At 45.9% G+C, this 14920-nt stretch overlaps 2 protein-coding genes across 2 annotated transcripts in view; one reads left to right on the plus strand and one right to left on the minus strand.

The window, feature by feature from the left end:
* Positions 1-14920, plus strand: part of LOC451720 (integrator complex subunit 4-like protein 2) — a 115775-nt gene that overhangs the window by 66593 nt on the left and 34262 nt on the right. The window contains 3 exon segments of the mRNA XM_063815929.1: positions 860-919; positions 3376-3535; positions 3751-3894. Coding sequence (XP_063671999.1) covers positions 860-919; positions 3376-3535; positions 3751-3894 — 364 coding nt within the window.
* LOC107976149 (uncharacterized) overlaps positions 6472-14920 on the minus strand; it is a 34378-nt gene continuing 25929 nt past the window's right edge. Inside the window, exons 4-6 of the mRNA XM_063815117.1 lie at positions 12321-12374; positions 12037-12210; positions 6472-7493 (exon numbers count right to left, since the gene is read on the minus strand). The gene's annotated coding sequence lies outside the window, so the exon portion shown is untranslated. The remainder of the gene's footprint in view (positions 7494-12036; positions 12211-12320; positions 12375-14920) is intronic.

Here is a 14920-nt window from a genome sequence, read left to right on the forward strand (position 1 = left end):
AAGAAAATATACAAAGGTCAAAACTTAGTAAGTCATATTGACCTAGCATGTTGCCTGGATTATTTAGGTATGCAATAACTTTTTACCGAAATGGAATGTTCTCAAGTACTGTGAGGCCAAGTAATTCAAGATAGAGAGGAAGGAACACCATCTATGTCTGTCGGCAAAATAGTAGCAAAACCTTTTCCCCTCTCGCATAGGAATTTGGTTAACTTTTTAGGTATGTTTCTTGGAGCCCTTACAGTATCAACTACATTAGTAGGCTATACCGCTATGGAAAAAATGATCTCTGAGTAAATTGCATGTAGACCAGAAGGAAATATAAATGAACTAGTTTCCAGATGCCGATACAATGGCTGTAGGCTTCATTGAGTGCAGTGATTCTTGAAACTGGATAGATCTTGCAGCAGTCCACACAGCTATCTGGGAGCTTTCATCCCAATGCTGACAGCTCATGTGCAAGGAGATGAGATCTAAATCAGATAGGTATAGAGACCATACTAGCTGAGATGCTAATGAAGCAAGGACTCCTGAAGAAGGGGAACTTGACACTGTGCTGCCCACATGCTGTGCTTCTCTTCTGTATTCGTAGTGAGTCTAGTGCCAAGTGTAGCCTGTGATAGTCTTTGATTTTTAATATTCTTTGAGCTTAATGGGCACTGCAGTGGTTTAATCAGGTCTTGGGATCCCGACAGGTGTTTCCCCCAGGTCCATTAGGAGTCTTCTGTTACTTTTAGAGATCGTTTTTATAGTGTAATATACTAATTTTCCTTTAATTTAGGCTCAGGTTTCTGGGACTTTTGGTCCTCCTCAGTTTGCAGATTTCACAAGCAAATTATTTTACGTTTCTTCTCTACAGACTTTACCCCTTATTTGGGATGTGTGAAAAATTTTTACAGGAAGTAGACTTTTTTCAGAGGTAAGTATTTTATAACTCTTCCGGCTTATAAAATCTTGGTTACACGGAGTATAGCACTTGCAGGCAATAGGAACAATCACAAATCACATTCCTTGGTTTAGCTTGTGCAGCCAAGCTATCATCTGTGGCCATGTCGTTCACCTTAAATTAGGAAAAAAAAAACTAATTTGGTTTTTTTCCTTAATATTATAGAAACTTCTTTGAAGTTGGAGCTTCAAAACTAAACCTACCAGGAATCACTTGCATTTAGCACTCAGCTAGGCCATAAAAACACAAGTAATATGAAGAAAACGTGTAAATACGTTTGTTGAAAAAAATCATTAGTCATCTGTTTTTTTCAACACTGTTCGTTCACACCATTCTTATTTATTTATTTATTTATTTATTTATTTATTTATTTGAGACAGAGTCTTGCTCTGTCACCCAGGCTGGAGTGCAGTGGCGCAGTCTTGGCTCACTGCAGCCTCCGCCTCCTGGGTTCAAGTGATTCTTCTGCCTCAGCCTCCCAAGTAGTTGGGACTACAGGTACCTGCCACCACACCTGGCTAATTTTTGTATTTTTAGTAGAGATGGGGTTTCCTCATGTTGGCCAGGCTGGTCTCTAACTCCTGACCTCAAGTGATCTGCCTGCCTTGGCCTCCCAAAGTGCTGGGATTACAGGCATGAGCCACCACAGCGTCTGACCTCATTATTATTTTTTGAGACAGGGTCTCACTCTGTCACCCAGACTGGCACAGCTCACTGCACCCTTGAACTCCTGGGCTAAAGCCATCATCCTACTTCAGACTCCTGAGTAGCTAGGACTACAGGCATGTGCCACCATGCCTGGATAATTTTTAATATTTTTTTTAGAGATGGGGTCTTGCTGTATTGCTGAGGCTGGTCTCAAACTCCTGGCTTCAAGAGATCCTCCTGCCTCTGCCTCCCAAAGTATTGGGATTACAGGTGTGAACCACTGCACCAGGCCCACACTGTTCTTATACTTGCATATTTCTCTGTAATCTACAAACAATTGTTTTGTAATTCTGTAGGTAAATTTTATTTTGTAGAATACATATATTTTTTCAGAGTTTTATATGGAATGAATCTGTTAAAGCACATGCAGTAGTTGAATGGAAAGCTTGATGAAGAAATAGGAGTCAAGGGAGTGACCAGACTTCTGGTATGCTGGCAGAATAATACTGGGAGAAGACATAGGATCTTAAAGCACTGATGAAGTCTGTTTCATTTCTTCTGCTCATTGTCTCTGCCCTCATGAAGTTCACCAAACCTGAGGTTTTTGTGACTCTGTACTTGTCATTGGGGTGATGATAGCTTCTTACAGGGCTGAGTTGCAACGCTACCTTCACCAGCAGGTAATGCTGTCTAGCAAACTGTACCATCTAGCTTGGCTTTTTAAGATCCTAGTTTTGAGGCTGGGCGCGGTGGCTCACGCTTGTAATCCCAGCACTTTGGGAGGCCGAGGCGGGTGGATCATGAGGTCAGGAGTTCGAGACCAGCCTGGCCAACATAACGAAACCCTGTCTCTACTAAAAAATACAAAAAATTAGTAGGGCGTGGTGGTGGGCAGCTGTAATCCCAGCTACTCGGGAGGCTGAGGCAGGAGAATTGCTTGAACCCAGGAGGCGGAGGTTCCAGTGAGCCGAGATCACGCCATTGCACACCAGCCTGGGCAATAGTGCGAGACTCCTTCTCAAAAAGAAAATAAAAAATAAATTATAGTTTTGAATCTGAAATAAGTTCATGCCTTACTTTTGGCTTTAGATTCTTTAAAGTAGAGAGTCTGTTTTTGCACAGTTGGGTTGAAAAGATTTTTGGGAAGATGATAGCTCTGAATCCCCAAAGTTCTTCATCTGATGTTCTTAATTCATCCTTTGAGTTCCTGCACAGATATCACCTCCTCAGTGAGATATTTTTTGACTATCCACTGGCACGAGGCCCAAAATTGGATCAGTCTGAGCCAGGAGTAACGTACTTAACTTTTCTGAGCCTCAGTGAGGCATCATCCCCTCTGAGTCTCAGTGTTTCTGCCACTTGAATGTAAGCTCCACTGAAGCAATCGTTTTGTTCTCTTTTGTTCACTGTGTTTCCAGAACCTAAAATAGTGCTTGGTGCTTCGTAGGTCTTAAAAATGTATTTGTTAAAATAATTAATGAATCTATAATATGAAAATAAAAATTCTAATGATGCATAGGATTGCTGGGAGTTAAATAAGATCATGTAAAACACTTAAGAGTATGCCAGGCACATAATGGTTATCAATAAACAGAGGCCTTTCTGATGATCATGTGACTGAGGCATGATTGTATAGGTACCAGTCTATCTTGGTCGTAAACTGCAAGCTCCTCTCACTTCATCATTCTTCCTACTTCAGGGTTTGGTAGGTGTCTGGGGCCCAGCCTGTGGTGAATGTGTGCACAGTTGAATGAGTCAGTTGCTTCTGTTTGTTCCTCCAGGTATTTCATCGCTGATTTGCCCCACTTGCAGGACAGCTTTGTGGACAAACTCCTTGACCTTATGCCCCGATTCATGACATCCAAACCTGCAGAAGTGGTCAAAATTCTACAGACCATGCTGCGACAGAGTGCCTTTCTGCATCTCCCACTTTCAGAGCAGGTCAGGGTCTATTTGGCCCCTGTAGGCCAAATCTGTCCAGACGGTCAAAAATCTTTACCTTGGTGATCTTTGACCAATGGAGCAGCTGGGCTAGGCTCTTCCTCTGAGTGGCTCCCACATGCCCACTCATTAGATAAGGAGACAGAAAAAAGATGTGTTTTCTTGTCCAGGAATGACCTGGCTTTAGAATCATAGGATTTTCCTCTGGCTTACAGATCCACAAAGCCTCAGCCACCATCATTGAGCCAGCAGGCGAGTCAGACAACCCTTTGCGGTTTACCTCTGGGTTGGTGGTTGCCCTGGATGTTGATGCAACCCTGGAGCATGTGCAGGATCCTCAGAACACTGTTAAGGTCCAGGTCTGTCGGGTTTGGGTCCTCGTGGAGCTTCTAGACTGACCTTGTGTTGAAGTATTTAATGTTAGTACCCCTGTAGTCTCTACTTGAGGGACAGAAACTGGGACAGGAGAAGAAATGAGCCTCTGTGGGAAAGAACCTAGGCTTGAATCTCAACTACTGCTGAGTGCGGTTTGGAGCAAGTTACTTTAAACTCTGAGTCTCAGATTCTACAACTGACAAATAGGAGGAGTTGACATAAAGAGATAATGTATTTAAAGCCCCCAGGACCCAGTAAGGGTTCAGTAAATGATAAGACCTTTTCTAATCTTGTAATGTGACGTTAAGATTTGGTCTTTTGTTACAGAAAACTATAATAAACAAGTTCCTTTCAGGCTGTGAGTCAGTCAGCTGGCAGATAAAATTTCTGGATGGGAAAAAGCGATTACTAGGAAATATTCTTTCCCAAGTTACATAGATGTAATAGAGACACATGAGAAATGTAGTAGAGACACTAATCAATTCAGACAGTGCAGTTAAGCCCCACAAAGAGTACTACTCCTTCATTCATCCATCTGTCCACTCATTCATCCTTCCTTCCATCCATCTGTGCAATCGTGTTTACTCTATTGCATGCACTAAGTGCTGTGGTTGCCAAGGTAAATATGTCACAGTTCTTCCTCTCGGGGTGTGCACAGTTTCATTGAGAGACATACAAATGGGCAGGCAATTATAAAACAGGGTTTGGTGAGTAGACATGCACAGGATGGGTCATCTCCTAGACTGTCTCCTAAAAAACCCTTTCAAAGCACCTCTACCACATGCAGGGCTAAACCTTTTAGAGTATTCAATTTGGAGTGTGGTGGAGGCTCAGGAAAGGAAAGGAGAAGGGCACAAGGGATATGAGAGAAGGGCACAAGGGATATGAGTCAAAGCAGGGATGCAAGCACTGGCAGGAAGTACAATAAGGGGACAGAAAAATAGGCTGGAACAGGCAGAGAAGGCTTCCTGGAGGAGGTAAGGATGAATCAGGCCTTGAAGATTACGCTTTTCGGCTATGGTGACAATAAAGGAACGGGCCTTCTGGCTTCCAAGCAGTAATTATTATAAATTATGAGACCTGCAGAGAACTAGTTCTGAGCTAGCTGTGAAGTTGTATTGCATATTGGAGTGTTTTTGTTTTGTTTTGTTTTTTTCCACATTAGTGGTTGTCCACCTTCACCGCACTTTAGGATTACTCAGAAGGCATTAAGAACAGATGAATAGGTGTCAGCCTACATTAATTAAATCAAAATCCTGAGAATAGGGCCTATGGACACTAGTGTTTAAGAGTTCATAGGTGATTCTAATACGTAGTCAGTGATACCAGCAGAACTACTGTTTTACATTGTCCCTGAAAAAAAACTTCACTGATCACCTGAGTGTAAAGGAGATTGTAGGCAGGTTACTTAAGGGTCATCTCCTAGACTGTCTCCTAAACCCCCTTCAAAGCACATCTACCACACGCAAGGCTAAACCTTTTAGGTACCTTATAGGTAGAGGGACGGGAAACTCACTGCCCCATCGTGGGACAGGTCCAGTGCTTTGAAAGTGCCATCCAGTCCAGTCACCACACCCTGAGTCATTCCTCTGTTCCAGGCACTACTTCAGGTGCTCGATAGAGATATAGCAGTAAACATGCCTCAGAGATGACACTGAGATTACATTCCCCAATAAAATACTGTAGATCTGTTCTTTAAAGCAAAGCCTGCAGAACTCCATTCATTAACTATTTATTTTATTTTATTTTATTATTATTATACTTTAAGTTTTAGGGTACATGTGTACAATGTGCAGGTTTGTTACATATGTATACATGTGCCATGCTGGTGTGCTGCACCCATTAACTCGTCACTTAGCATTGGGTATATCTCCAAATGCTATCCCTCCCCCCCGCCCCACCCCACAACAGTCCCCGGGGTGTGATGTTCCCCTTCCTGTGTCCATGTGTTCTCATTGTTCAATTCCCACCTATGAGTGAGAACATGCGGTGTTTGGTTTTTTGTCCTTGTGATAGTTTGCTGAGAATGATGGTTTCCAGTTTCATCATGTTTTATGGCTGCATAGTATTCCATGGTGTATAAGTGCCACATTTTCTTAATCCAGTCTATCGTTGTTGGGCATTTGGGTTGGTTCCAAGTCTTTGCTATTGTGAATGGTGCCGCAATAAACATATGTGTGCATGTGTCTTTATAGCAGCATGATTTATAGTCCTTTGGGTATATACCCAGTAATGGGATGGCTGGGTCAAATGGTATTTCTAGTTCTAGATCCCTGAGGAATCGCCACACTGACTTCCACAATGGTTGAACTAGTTTAGAGTCCCACCAACAGTGTAAAAGTGTTCCTATTTCTCCACATCCTCTCCAGCACCTGTTGTTTCCTGACTTTTTAATGATCGCCATTCTAACTGGTGTGAGATGGTATCTCATTGTGGTTTTGATTTGCATTTCTCTGATGGCCAGTGATGATGAGCATTTTTTCATGTGTTTTTTGGCTGCATAAATGTCTTCTTTTGAGAAGTGTCTGTTCATATCCTCCACCCACTTTTTGATGGGGTTGTTTGTTTTTTTCTTGTAAATTTATTTGAGTTCATTGTAGATTCTGGATATTTGCCCTGTGTCGGATGAGTAGGTTGCGAAAATTTTCTCCCATTTTGTAGGTTGCCTGTTCAGTCTGATGGTAGTTTCTTTTGCTGTGCAGAAGCTCTTTAGTTTAATTAGATCCCGTTTGTCAATTTTGGCTTTTGTTGCCATTGCTTTTGGTGTTTTAGACATGAAGTCCTTGCCCATGCCTATGTCCTGAATGGTATTGCCTAGGTTTTCTTCTAGGGTTTTTATGGTTTTAGTTCTAACATGTAAGTCTTTAATCCATCTTGAATTAATTTTTTTCTAAGGTGTAAGGAAGGGATCCAGTTTCAGCTTTCTACATATGACTAGCCAGTTTTCCCAGCACCATTTATTAAATAGGGAATCCTTTCCCTACTGCTTGTTTTTGTCAGGTTTGTCAAAGATCAGATGGTTGTAGATATGTGGCGTTATTTCTGAGGACTCTGTTCTGTTCCATTGATCTATATCTCTGTTTTGGTACCAGTACCATGCTGTTTTGGTTATTGTAGCCTTGTAGTATAGTTTGAAGTCAGGTAGCATGATGCCTCTGGCTTTGTTCTTTTGGCTTAGGATTGACTTGGCGATGCGGGCTCTTTTTTGTTCCATATGAACTTTAAAGTAGTTTTTTCCAATTCTGTGAAGAAAGTCATTGGTAGCTTGATGGGGATGGCATTGAATCTATAAATTACCTTGGGCAGTATGGCCATTTTCACGATATTGATTCTTCCAACCCATGAGCATGGAATGTTGTTCCATTTGTTTGTATTCTCTTTTATTTCATTGAACAGTGGTTTGTAGTTCTCCTTAACATCTGTTAAGGAGATTAATTAACATCTGTTAATGAGACCTTTCCTCGATTAAATATTCTGTCATTGGATATTGGTACATTTCTTTGTCAAGGGCAACAGTTTTTAAGCCATTCACATACACACGTTCCTGGGAGAAGTGACACTGTGGGAGATTTTTTTTTAACCCCTGAAAATAAACATATTGGAGAATACATTCATGATCTCTCCACAGGTTCTAATAAAGGGGGGAGACCTGGGTTCTGCACCTGGCCTTGTTGTCGTGGTTACGGTTGCTTTCAGGCGATGGCACCTGTTCTCCAGGTGTGTCTGGACTTGTACTTGCTTTAGCCATATATGGCCACCAGGGGGAGGAGTCACCCCACAGTTGCCTGGAGCGCCCACGCTCTCCAAATTCACAGCTTGAAATGTCACCTGTGGCCGTCTGCGGTCATCCACGGTTTTCTTTCTTACCTTTTCTTTCTTTCCTTCCTTCCTTCCTTCCTTCCTTCCTTCCTTCCTTCCTTCCTTCCTCCCTCCCTCCCTCCCTCCTTTTTCCTTCGTTCCTTCCTTCCTTTTTCTTTTTTCTTTCTTTCTCTTTTCTTTCTTTCTTTCCCCCTCTCTCTCTCTCCCTTCCTTCTTTCTTTCTGTCTTTCTTTCTATCCTTCCTTCCTTCTCCCCTCCCCTCCCCTCCTCTCCCCTTCCCGACAGAGTTTCACTCTCGTTGCCCAGGCAGGAGTGCAGTGATGTGATCTCAGCTCGCTGCAACCTCTGCCTCCTGGGTTCAAGCAAGTCTCCTGCCTCAGCCTCCCAAGCAGCTGGGATTACAGGTGCCCACCATCAAGCCTGGCTAATTTTGTATTTTTAGTAGAGACGGGGCTTCCCTATGTTGGCCAGGCTGGTCTTGAACCCCTGACCTCCGGTGATCCATCCTCCTCAGCCTCCCAAAGTGCTGGGATTACAGGCGTGAGCCACCACAGCTGGCCATCCATGGCTATTTTCACCATGCCTCGCTTTCCCCTGTTGGTTCAGTCACCCTCAAAGGACAGAGCCTCTGTGCTATAGGCCTCCCCCCAGATCTGTGCATTGCCTAATATGACTGGACCCTCCTCCCCACCCCCCATCCTGCCCCACCTCCTCTGATGACATCATCGGCTCTGGAGCCACCACTCAGCCTCTTGCAGGAGGGTCCCCTCCCTCCAACCCCACTGGCCCCTCAGGACCCCACATCCCCCGGCACCGTCTGGTGCAGGGACTCTTTTTTCTCCTATACCCCATGTACTGTAGAATCTAAGGTAGGGTCTATATCCTTCATGGTTCCTGTGGTCGTGTCCAAGACCTTTCTCTTTCAAAGGCAGCGGAGTCACCTGCTGTCCCTCTCAGTGACTGCTGTCTGCTGGTCTTCTGCTTGCACCTCGTCATCCATTGAGGACTTGTGTTCCTGGCTGACTGCGTTCTCCATCCTTCTTGCCGTCTTGTAGAGCAGCAACCCCTCTACATTCCCCCAGCAGGTTTGCAACAGTGATTTCATACAAGATGTTGGTGTCGTCACCCACGTGGACAGGCCAGGCTACTCCGCATCTCTCTGGGCACTTAGACTGCTGCAGCTCCAGTGAGCTTTTCCAACATGCCTCTCAGCCACCATCCCTGCCTGCAGTCACACCTGGGACCCTCCATCACCCAGAAAGGAGACTTCAGACAGCTCTCTGCTGACCTCTCTTCTCTTGCTCCAGAACTCTCCACTTGGCCTCCCCACCTCATTGTGACTCTCTCTGTGGTCATTGCCTTCCTTAATCATGGTTCATAATTAAAATCAACTCCTGCAGGGCGAGGTGGTTCACGCCTGTAATCCCAGCACTTTGGGAGGCCGAAGTGGGTGGATCACTTGAGGTCAGGAGTTCGAGACCAGCCTGGCCAAAATGGCAAAACCCCTGTCTGTACTGAAAATACAAAAATTAGCTGGGTGTGGTGGCAGGCGCCTGTAATCCTAGCTACTAGGGAGGCTGAGGCAGGAAAAATCGCTTGAATCCGGGAGGTGGAGGTTGCAGTGAGCCGAGATCACACCACTACACTCCAGCCTAGGCGACAGAGGGAGACTCCATCTCAAAAAGAAGAAAAAAAACCTCCTTTTTCTCTCTCTCTCCTGACATTGTTCCCCTGGGCAAGGGTGACATGAACAGGCTGGATCTCTTGCATCTGCATCTGGACAGCCAAGCATCACTGGGAAAGCACACACTCAGCTGCACTTTCACTTTATTTATTCATCTATTTATTCATTTACTTATTTATTGATTGATTGATTGATTTTAGTGACAGGGTCTCACTCTGTCACCCAGGCTGGAGTGCAGTGGTGTGATCAGAGCTCACTGCAGCCTCCACCTCCTGAAGCGATCCTCCCATCTCAGGCTCCGTGGGAGCTGGGATCACAGGCGTGCACCACACCATGCCCATCTAATTTTCTAATTTTCTATAGAGATAAGGTCTCGCCATGTTGCCTAGGCTGCTCTTGAACTCCTGGCCTCAAGCAATCCTCCTCACCTCAACACCCCAAAGTGCTGGGATTACAGGTGTGAGCCACCATGTTCGGCTGTACTTTGACTTTTTTTTTTTTTTTTTTTTTTTTTTTGAGACGGAGTTTTGCTCTTGTCACCCACGCTGGAGTGCAGTGGCGCAATCTCAGCTCACTGCAACCTCTGTCTCCCGGGTTCAAGCAATTCTCCCACCTTAGCCTCCTGAGTAGCTGGGATTACAGGTGCCCACAACCCTGCCCAGCTAATTTTTATATTTTAAGTAGAGATGGAGTTTCACCATGTTGGCCAGGCTGGTCATGAACTCCTGGCCTCAGGTGATCCACCCATTTCAGCCTCTCAAAGTGCTGGGATTACAGGCGTGAGCCACCGCGCCTGGCCTGGCTGGACTTTCACTTTAAATTCAGACTTCAAGTGGGCTTCCTGGCAACCCCTCTACATTCCCCAGGAGGTTTGCAACAGCGATTTCATACTTCCTCTCTCTCTCTCCTCAAACCTCCTGTGCTTCCTTCCCTCCCTCCCTTCTGCTCAGCTGACACTCACTTCTCCAACGTTACTAGAAGCCCTCAGAGTGAATGTTCTTATCTTCCCACCATCCACCGACTGTGTCTCTCTCTTCCTTCCACTGTCACTGTGTAATAATTGCCCTTCTGCGGCTGGGCATGGTGGTTCTTGCCTGTAATCCCAGCACTTTGGGAGGCTGAGGTAGGAGGACTGCTTGAGGCCAGGAGCTTGAGACCAGCCTGGGCAACATAGTGAGACTCCATCTCTACAAAAAAGTTTAAAAATTAGCCATGGGCTGGGTACGGTAGCTCACGCCTGTAATCTCAGCACTTTGGGAGGCTGAGGTGGGCGGATCACCTGAGGTCAGGAGTTCAAGACCAGTCTGGCCAACATGGTGAAACCCTGTCTCTATAAAAATACAAAAATTAGCTGGGCCTGGTGGCATGCACCTGTAATTCCAGCTACTTGGGAGCCTGAGGCAGGAGGGTCACTTGAACCCAGGAGGCGGAGGTTGCAGTGAGCCAAGAACGCACCATTGCACTCCAGCCTGGGTGACAGAGCGAGACTGTGTCTCAAAAATAAAAATAAAAGTTAGCAAGGCATGGTGGTGTGCACCTGTGGTCCCAGCTACTCAGGAGGCTGAGCTGGGAGGATCACTTGAGCTCACGAGTTCAAGGCTGCAGTGAGCCATGATTGGGTCACTGCACACCAGCCTGGGCGGTGGAGTGAGACCTTATCTCTTAAAAAAAAAAAAAAAAATGTCCTTTTGATTTATGAAGCCTTGGCCCGGCCTGAGCTGTGGTTCCTATTCCTTCTGGCTTTCCCAAGCTTTTCTTGTCCACTGGAAGCTTTCACTAGAGGGTAGAGGACTGGCTCTGTGATTGGGGACCTGATTGATGCTCTGTTTTCTGTAAAGAGGAATTTTTCTAATTGCCACTTAGCAGGGAGCCTGGCTAGGGATGGAATCTGGGGGCATTACTATTGGTTCACCCTCCTGGGGACCCCTCATCTTTGGTCCATGCATATTCTCCTTGGGGTGGCATCCTGGAATTAATGATCTCTTACACATCACAGCACCTCGAAGCTCCCCCAGACACATCCTCATCCAGCCTCTCACTCTGATGCCATCATTGTCTAGGGACACCTCCGCATAGGTCCATACCATGTCTCAAGCTGCTCATCTCAACAACATTTGTGCTCCAGGAGGTGGAGGTGCCCTAGGGGGCTCCTCACCAAGGGAGTGGGCAGGTGATCCCAGCACTTTGGGAGGCCGAGGCAGGTGGGTCATTTGAGGTCAGGAGTTCATGATCAGCCTGACCAACATGGTGAAACCCTATTTCTGCTAAAAATACAAGAAAATTAGCCAGGCCTGGTGGTGCATGCCTGTAGTCCCAGCTACTCAGGAGGCTGAAGAGAATCGCCTGAACCTGTAAAGCGGAGCTTGCAGTGAGCCGAGATCACACCACTGCCCTCCAGCCTGGGTGACAGAGTGAGATTTAATAAAAGTGTATGCATTGAACCCATTGGGAGGTTTATCTGTTAGGGGAATGGGAATAACTGGGAATCACACAATCAGAGAGACAGGTGTCGGGACTTGCATGGGGCTGTGATGCCGTGGCCTGTGGGTCTGGGTGGGGGAATGTGATGCACTCTGCCCTCCCCCTAGGCCTCATCCCTCCTGTCTAACTCAGTTGTCCTTACCTGTGGCTCTCAGGCTCCCCTGCAAAGGCACATTGTGGCTGCAGCTTCCAACTTCCTCAGAAGCAAACATCCTTTGGTAAAAGCCAAGAGGTCAGGCCGGGCTTGGTGGTTCACTCCTGTAATCCCAGCACTTTGGGAGGCTGAGGATCACGAGGTCAGGAGTTCAAGACCAGTCTGGCCAACATAATATAACAGTATAACGTATAATAGTCGAATGCATAAAAAAAAATTACAATGACAGCAAAAAAACAAAACAAGACCAAAAAAAGACAAATCAGACTTACCTTTCTCCGTGCTAGATTTCTAGGAGGCCACACTCTTCTCTTCCTGTTCCTTCCCTAAATAAAAATGGAGCACAAAATTATGACTACAGATTTCTTCAAGAAAGACCTGTAGATTCTGCAAGAGCAAGATCCTAGAAAGAGAGAATGAGGAAATGAACATTGAAGTCCAGACACAAAACAGGAAAGAGGGAGACTGGCTTCACTCTCTCCTGGTGGGACTGTCACAAAAATGAGTCAGAGGCAAAATTTCCTAAGACTGCTTCCTCTAGGTAATGCTTTATTTTTACCCCCTTCAAGCACTGCAGAGTCAGCATATTCTTTTCTGTGGCTTCAATTCTGCAAGATTCAGGTCTGATAGGAAATCATGTAAACCTGATTAGCAGAGTACAAAGAAAAGAGAGAGGGAGAGGGAAAGAGAATCTCTTGGGAGAACTAAATGCATAGACACAGAAGCAGACTCAGGCGGGCGCAGTGCCTCACGCCTGTAATCCCAGCACTGGGAGGCCAAGGCTGGTGGATCACTTGAGATCAGGAGTCTGAGACAAGCCTGGCCAACATGGTGAAACCCTCTCGCTACTAAAAATACAAAGATATTAGCCAAGTGGTAGTAGCATGTGCCTGTAAGCCCAGCTATTTGGGAGGCTGAGGCAGGAGAATTGCTGAACCCAGGGGGCAGAGGTTGCAGTAAGCCCAGATCACGCCACTGCACTCCAGCCTGGGCAATAGAGAGACACTCCGTTTCAAAAGAAAAAAAAATTCACCGGATGTGGTGGCACATGCCTGTGGTCCCAGCTACTCAGGAGGCTGAGGCAGGAGAATTACTTGAACGCCAGAGGTGGAGTTTGCAGTGAGCCGAGATCGTGTCTCTGCTCTCCAGCCTGGGTGATAGAGCGAGACTCCATCTCAAAAATAAATAAATATATAAATACAGGGGACAGAGACAACAGCATTCCAAGATGAATCAGAGAAAGGATCTGCTGCCCAATTACAAGGAAGCAAAGACAACAGTTTGTGTGTGTGTGTGTGTGTGTGTGTGTGTGTGTGTGTCTGTGTCTGTGTCTGTGTCTGTGACAGGGTCTTGCTCTGTCACCCAGGCTGGAGTGCAGCAGTGCAATCATAGCCCACTGCAGCCTAGAACTCCTGGGCTTAAGCAATCCTCCTACCTCAGCCTCCTGAGTAGCGGGGACTACAGATGCACACCACCATGCCCCGCTAAGTTTTTATTTTTTGTAGAAACAGGGTCTCGCTATGTTGCCCAGGCTGACCTTGAACTCATGGCCTCAAGGAATCCTCCCACACTGGCCTCCCAAAGTGCTGAGATGACAGCCGTGAGCCACCACACTGGGACTGCAGTTTCTTATAAAGTTAAACATATACTTATCATAGGACCCACCAAGGCTGGGCGCGGTGGCTCATGCCTGTAATCCCAGCACTTTGGGAGGCTGAGGCAGGTGGATCACCTGAGGTCAGGAGTTCAAAACCAGCCTAGCCAACATGGTGAAACCCCCGTCTCTACTAAAAATACAAAATTTCCAGGCATGGTGGCACATGTCTGTAATCCCAGCTACTAGGGAGGCTGAGGCAGGAGAATTGCTTAAACCCAGAAGGCAGAGGTTGCGGTGAGCTGAGATTGCGCCATTGCACTCCAGCCTGAGCAGCGAGTGAAACTCCATCTCAAAAAATAAAAAGACACCCAGCAATCCCAGTCTTGGAGTTTTATCCAAGAGAAATGAAAACATATTCATAGCAGCTTTATTTGTGACTGCCCAACACAAGAAAAAACCCAAATATTCACCAACAGATAAATAGCTAAACAAATTGTGGTATATCCCTACGATGGAACACTACTCAGTAATAAAAAGAAATGAATTACTGATACATGCTACAACATGGATAAATATTTTTAAAAATATACCAATAGGGCTGGGCGCGGTGGCTCATGCCTGTAATCCCAGTACTTTGGGAGGCTGAGGCAGGTGGATCACGAGATCAGGAGATTGAGACCATCCTGGCTAACACGGTGAAACCCCGTCTCTACTAAAAATACAAAAAATTAGCTGGGCACGGTGGCACATGCCTGTAGTCCCAGCCACTCAGGAGGCTGAGGCAGGAGAATCGCTTGAACCCAGGGGGCAGAGGTTGCAGTGGGCCAAGATTGCGCCACTGCACTCCAGCCTGGGGGACAGAGCAAGACTCAGTCTCAAAAAAAAAAAAAAAAAAAATTATACCGATGGAAGGCCAGGCACGGTGGCTCACACCTGTAATCCCAGCACTTTGGGAGGCCAAGGCAGGCAGATTACCTGAGGTCAGCAGTGACCAGCCCAACCAACATGGTGAAACCCTGTCTCTACTAAAAATACAAAATTATCTGGGCATGGTGGTGCATGCTTGTAATCCCAGCTACTTAGGAAGCTGAGGCAGGAGAATCACTTGAACCCGGAAGGCGGATGTTGCAGTGAGCTGAGATTGCGCCACTGCACTGCAGCCTGGGCAACAGGAGCGAAACTCCATCTCAAAAAAAAAAATTATACCGATGGAAAGAAGCCAGACACAAGAGCACATACTGTTTCAGTTATATGAAACACTAGAAAATACAAATG

Source organism: Pan troglodytes, chromosome 6 (genome assembly GCF_028858775.2).
Source record: "Pan troglodytes isolate AG18354 chromosome 6, NHGRI_mPanTro3-v2.0_pri, whole genome shotgun sequence".
NCBI classification, from domain to species: domain Eukaryota; kingdom Metazoa; phylum Chordata; class Mammalia; order Primates; family Hominidae; genus Pan; species Pan troglodytes.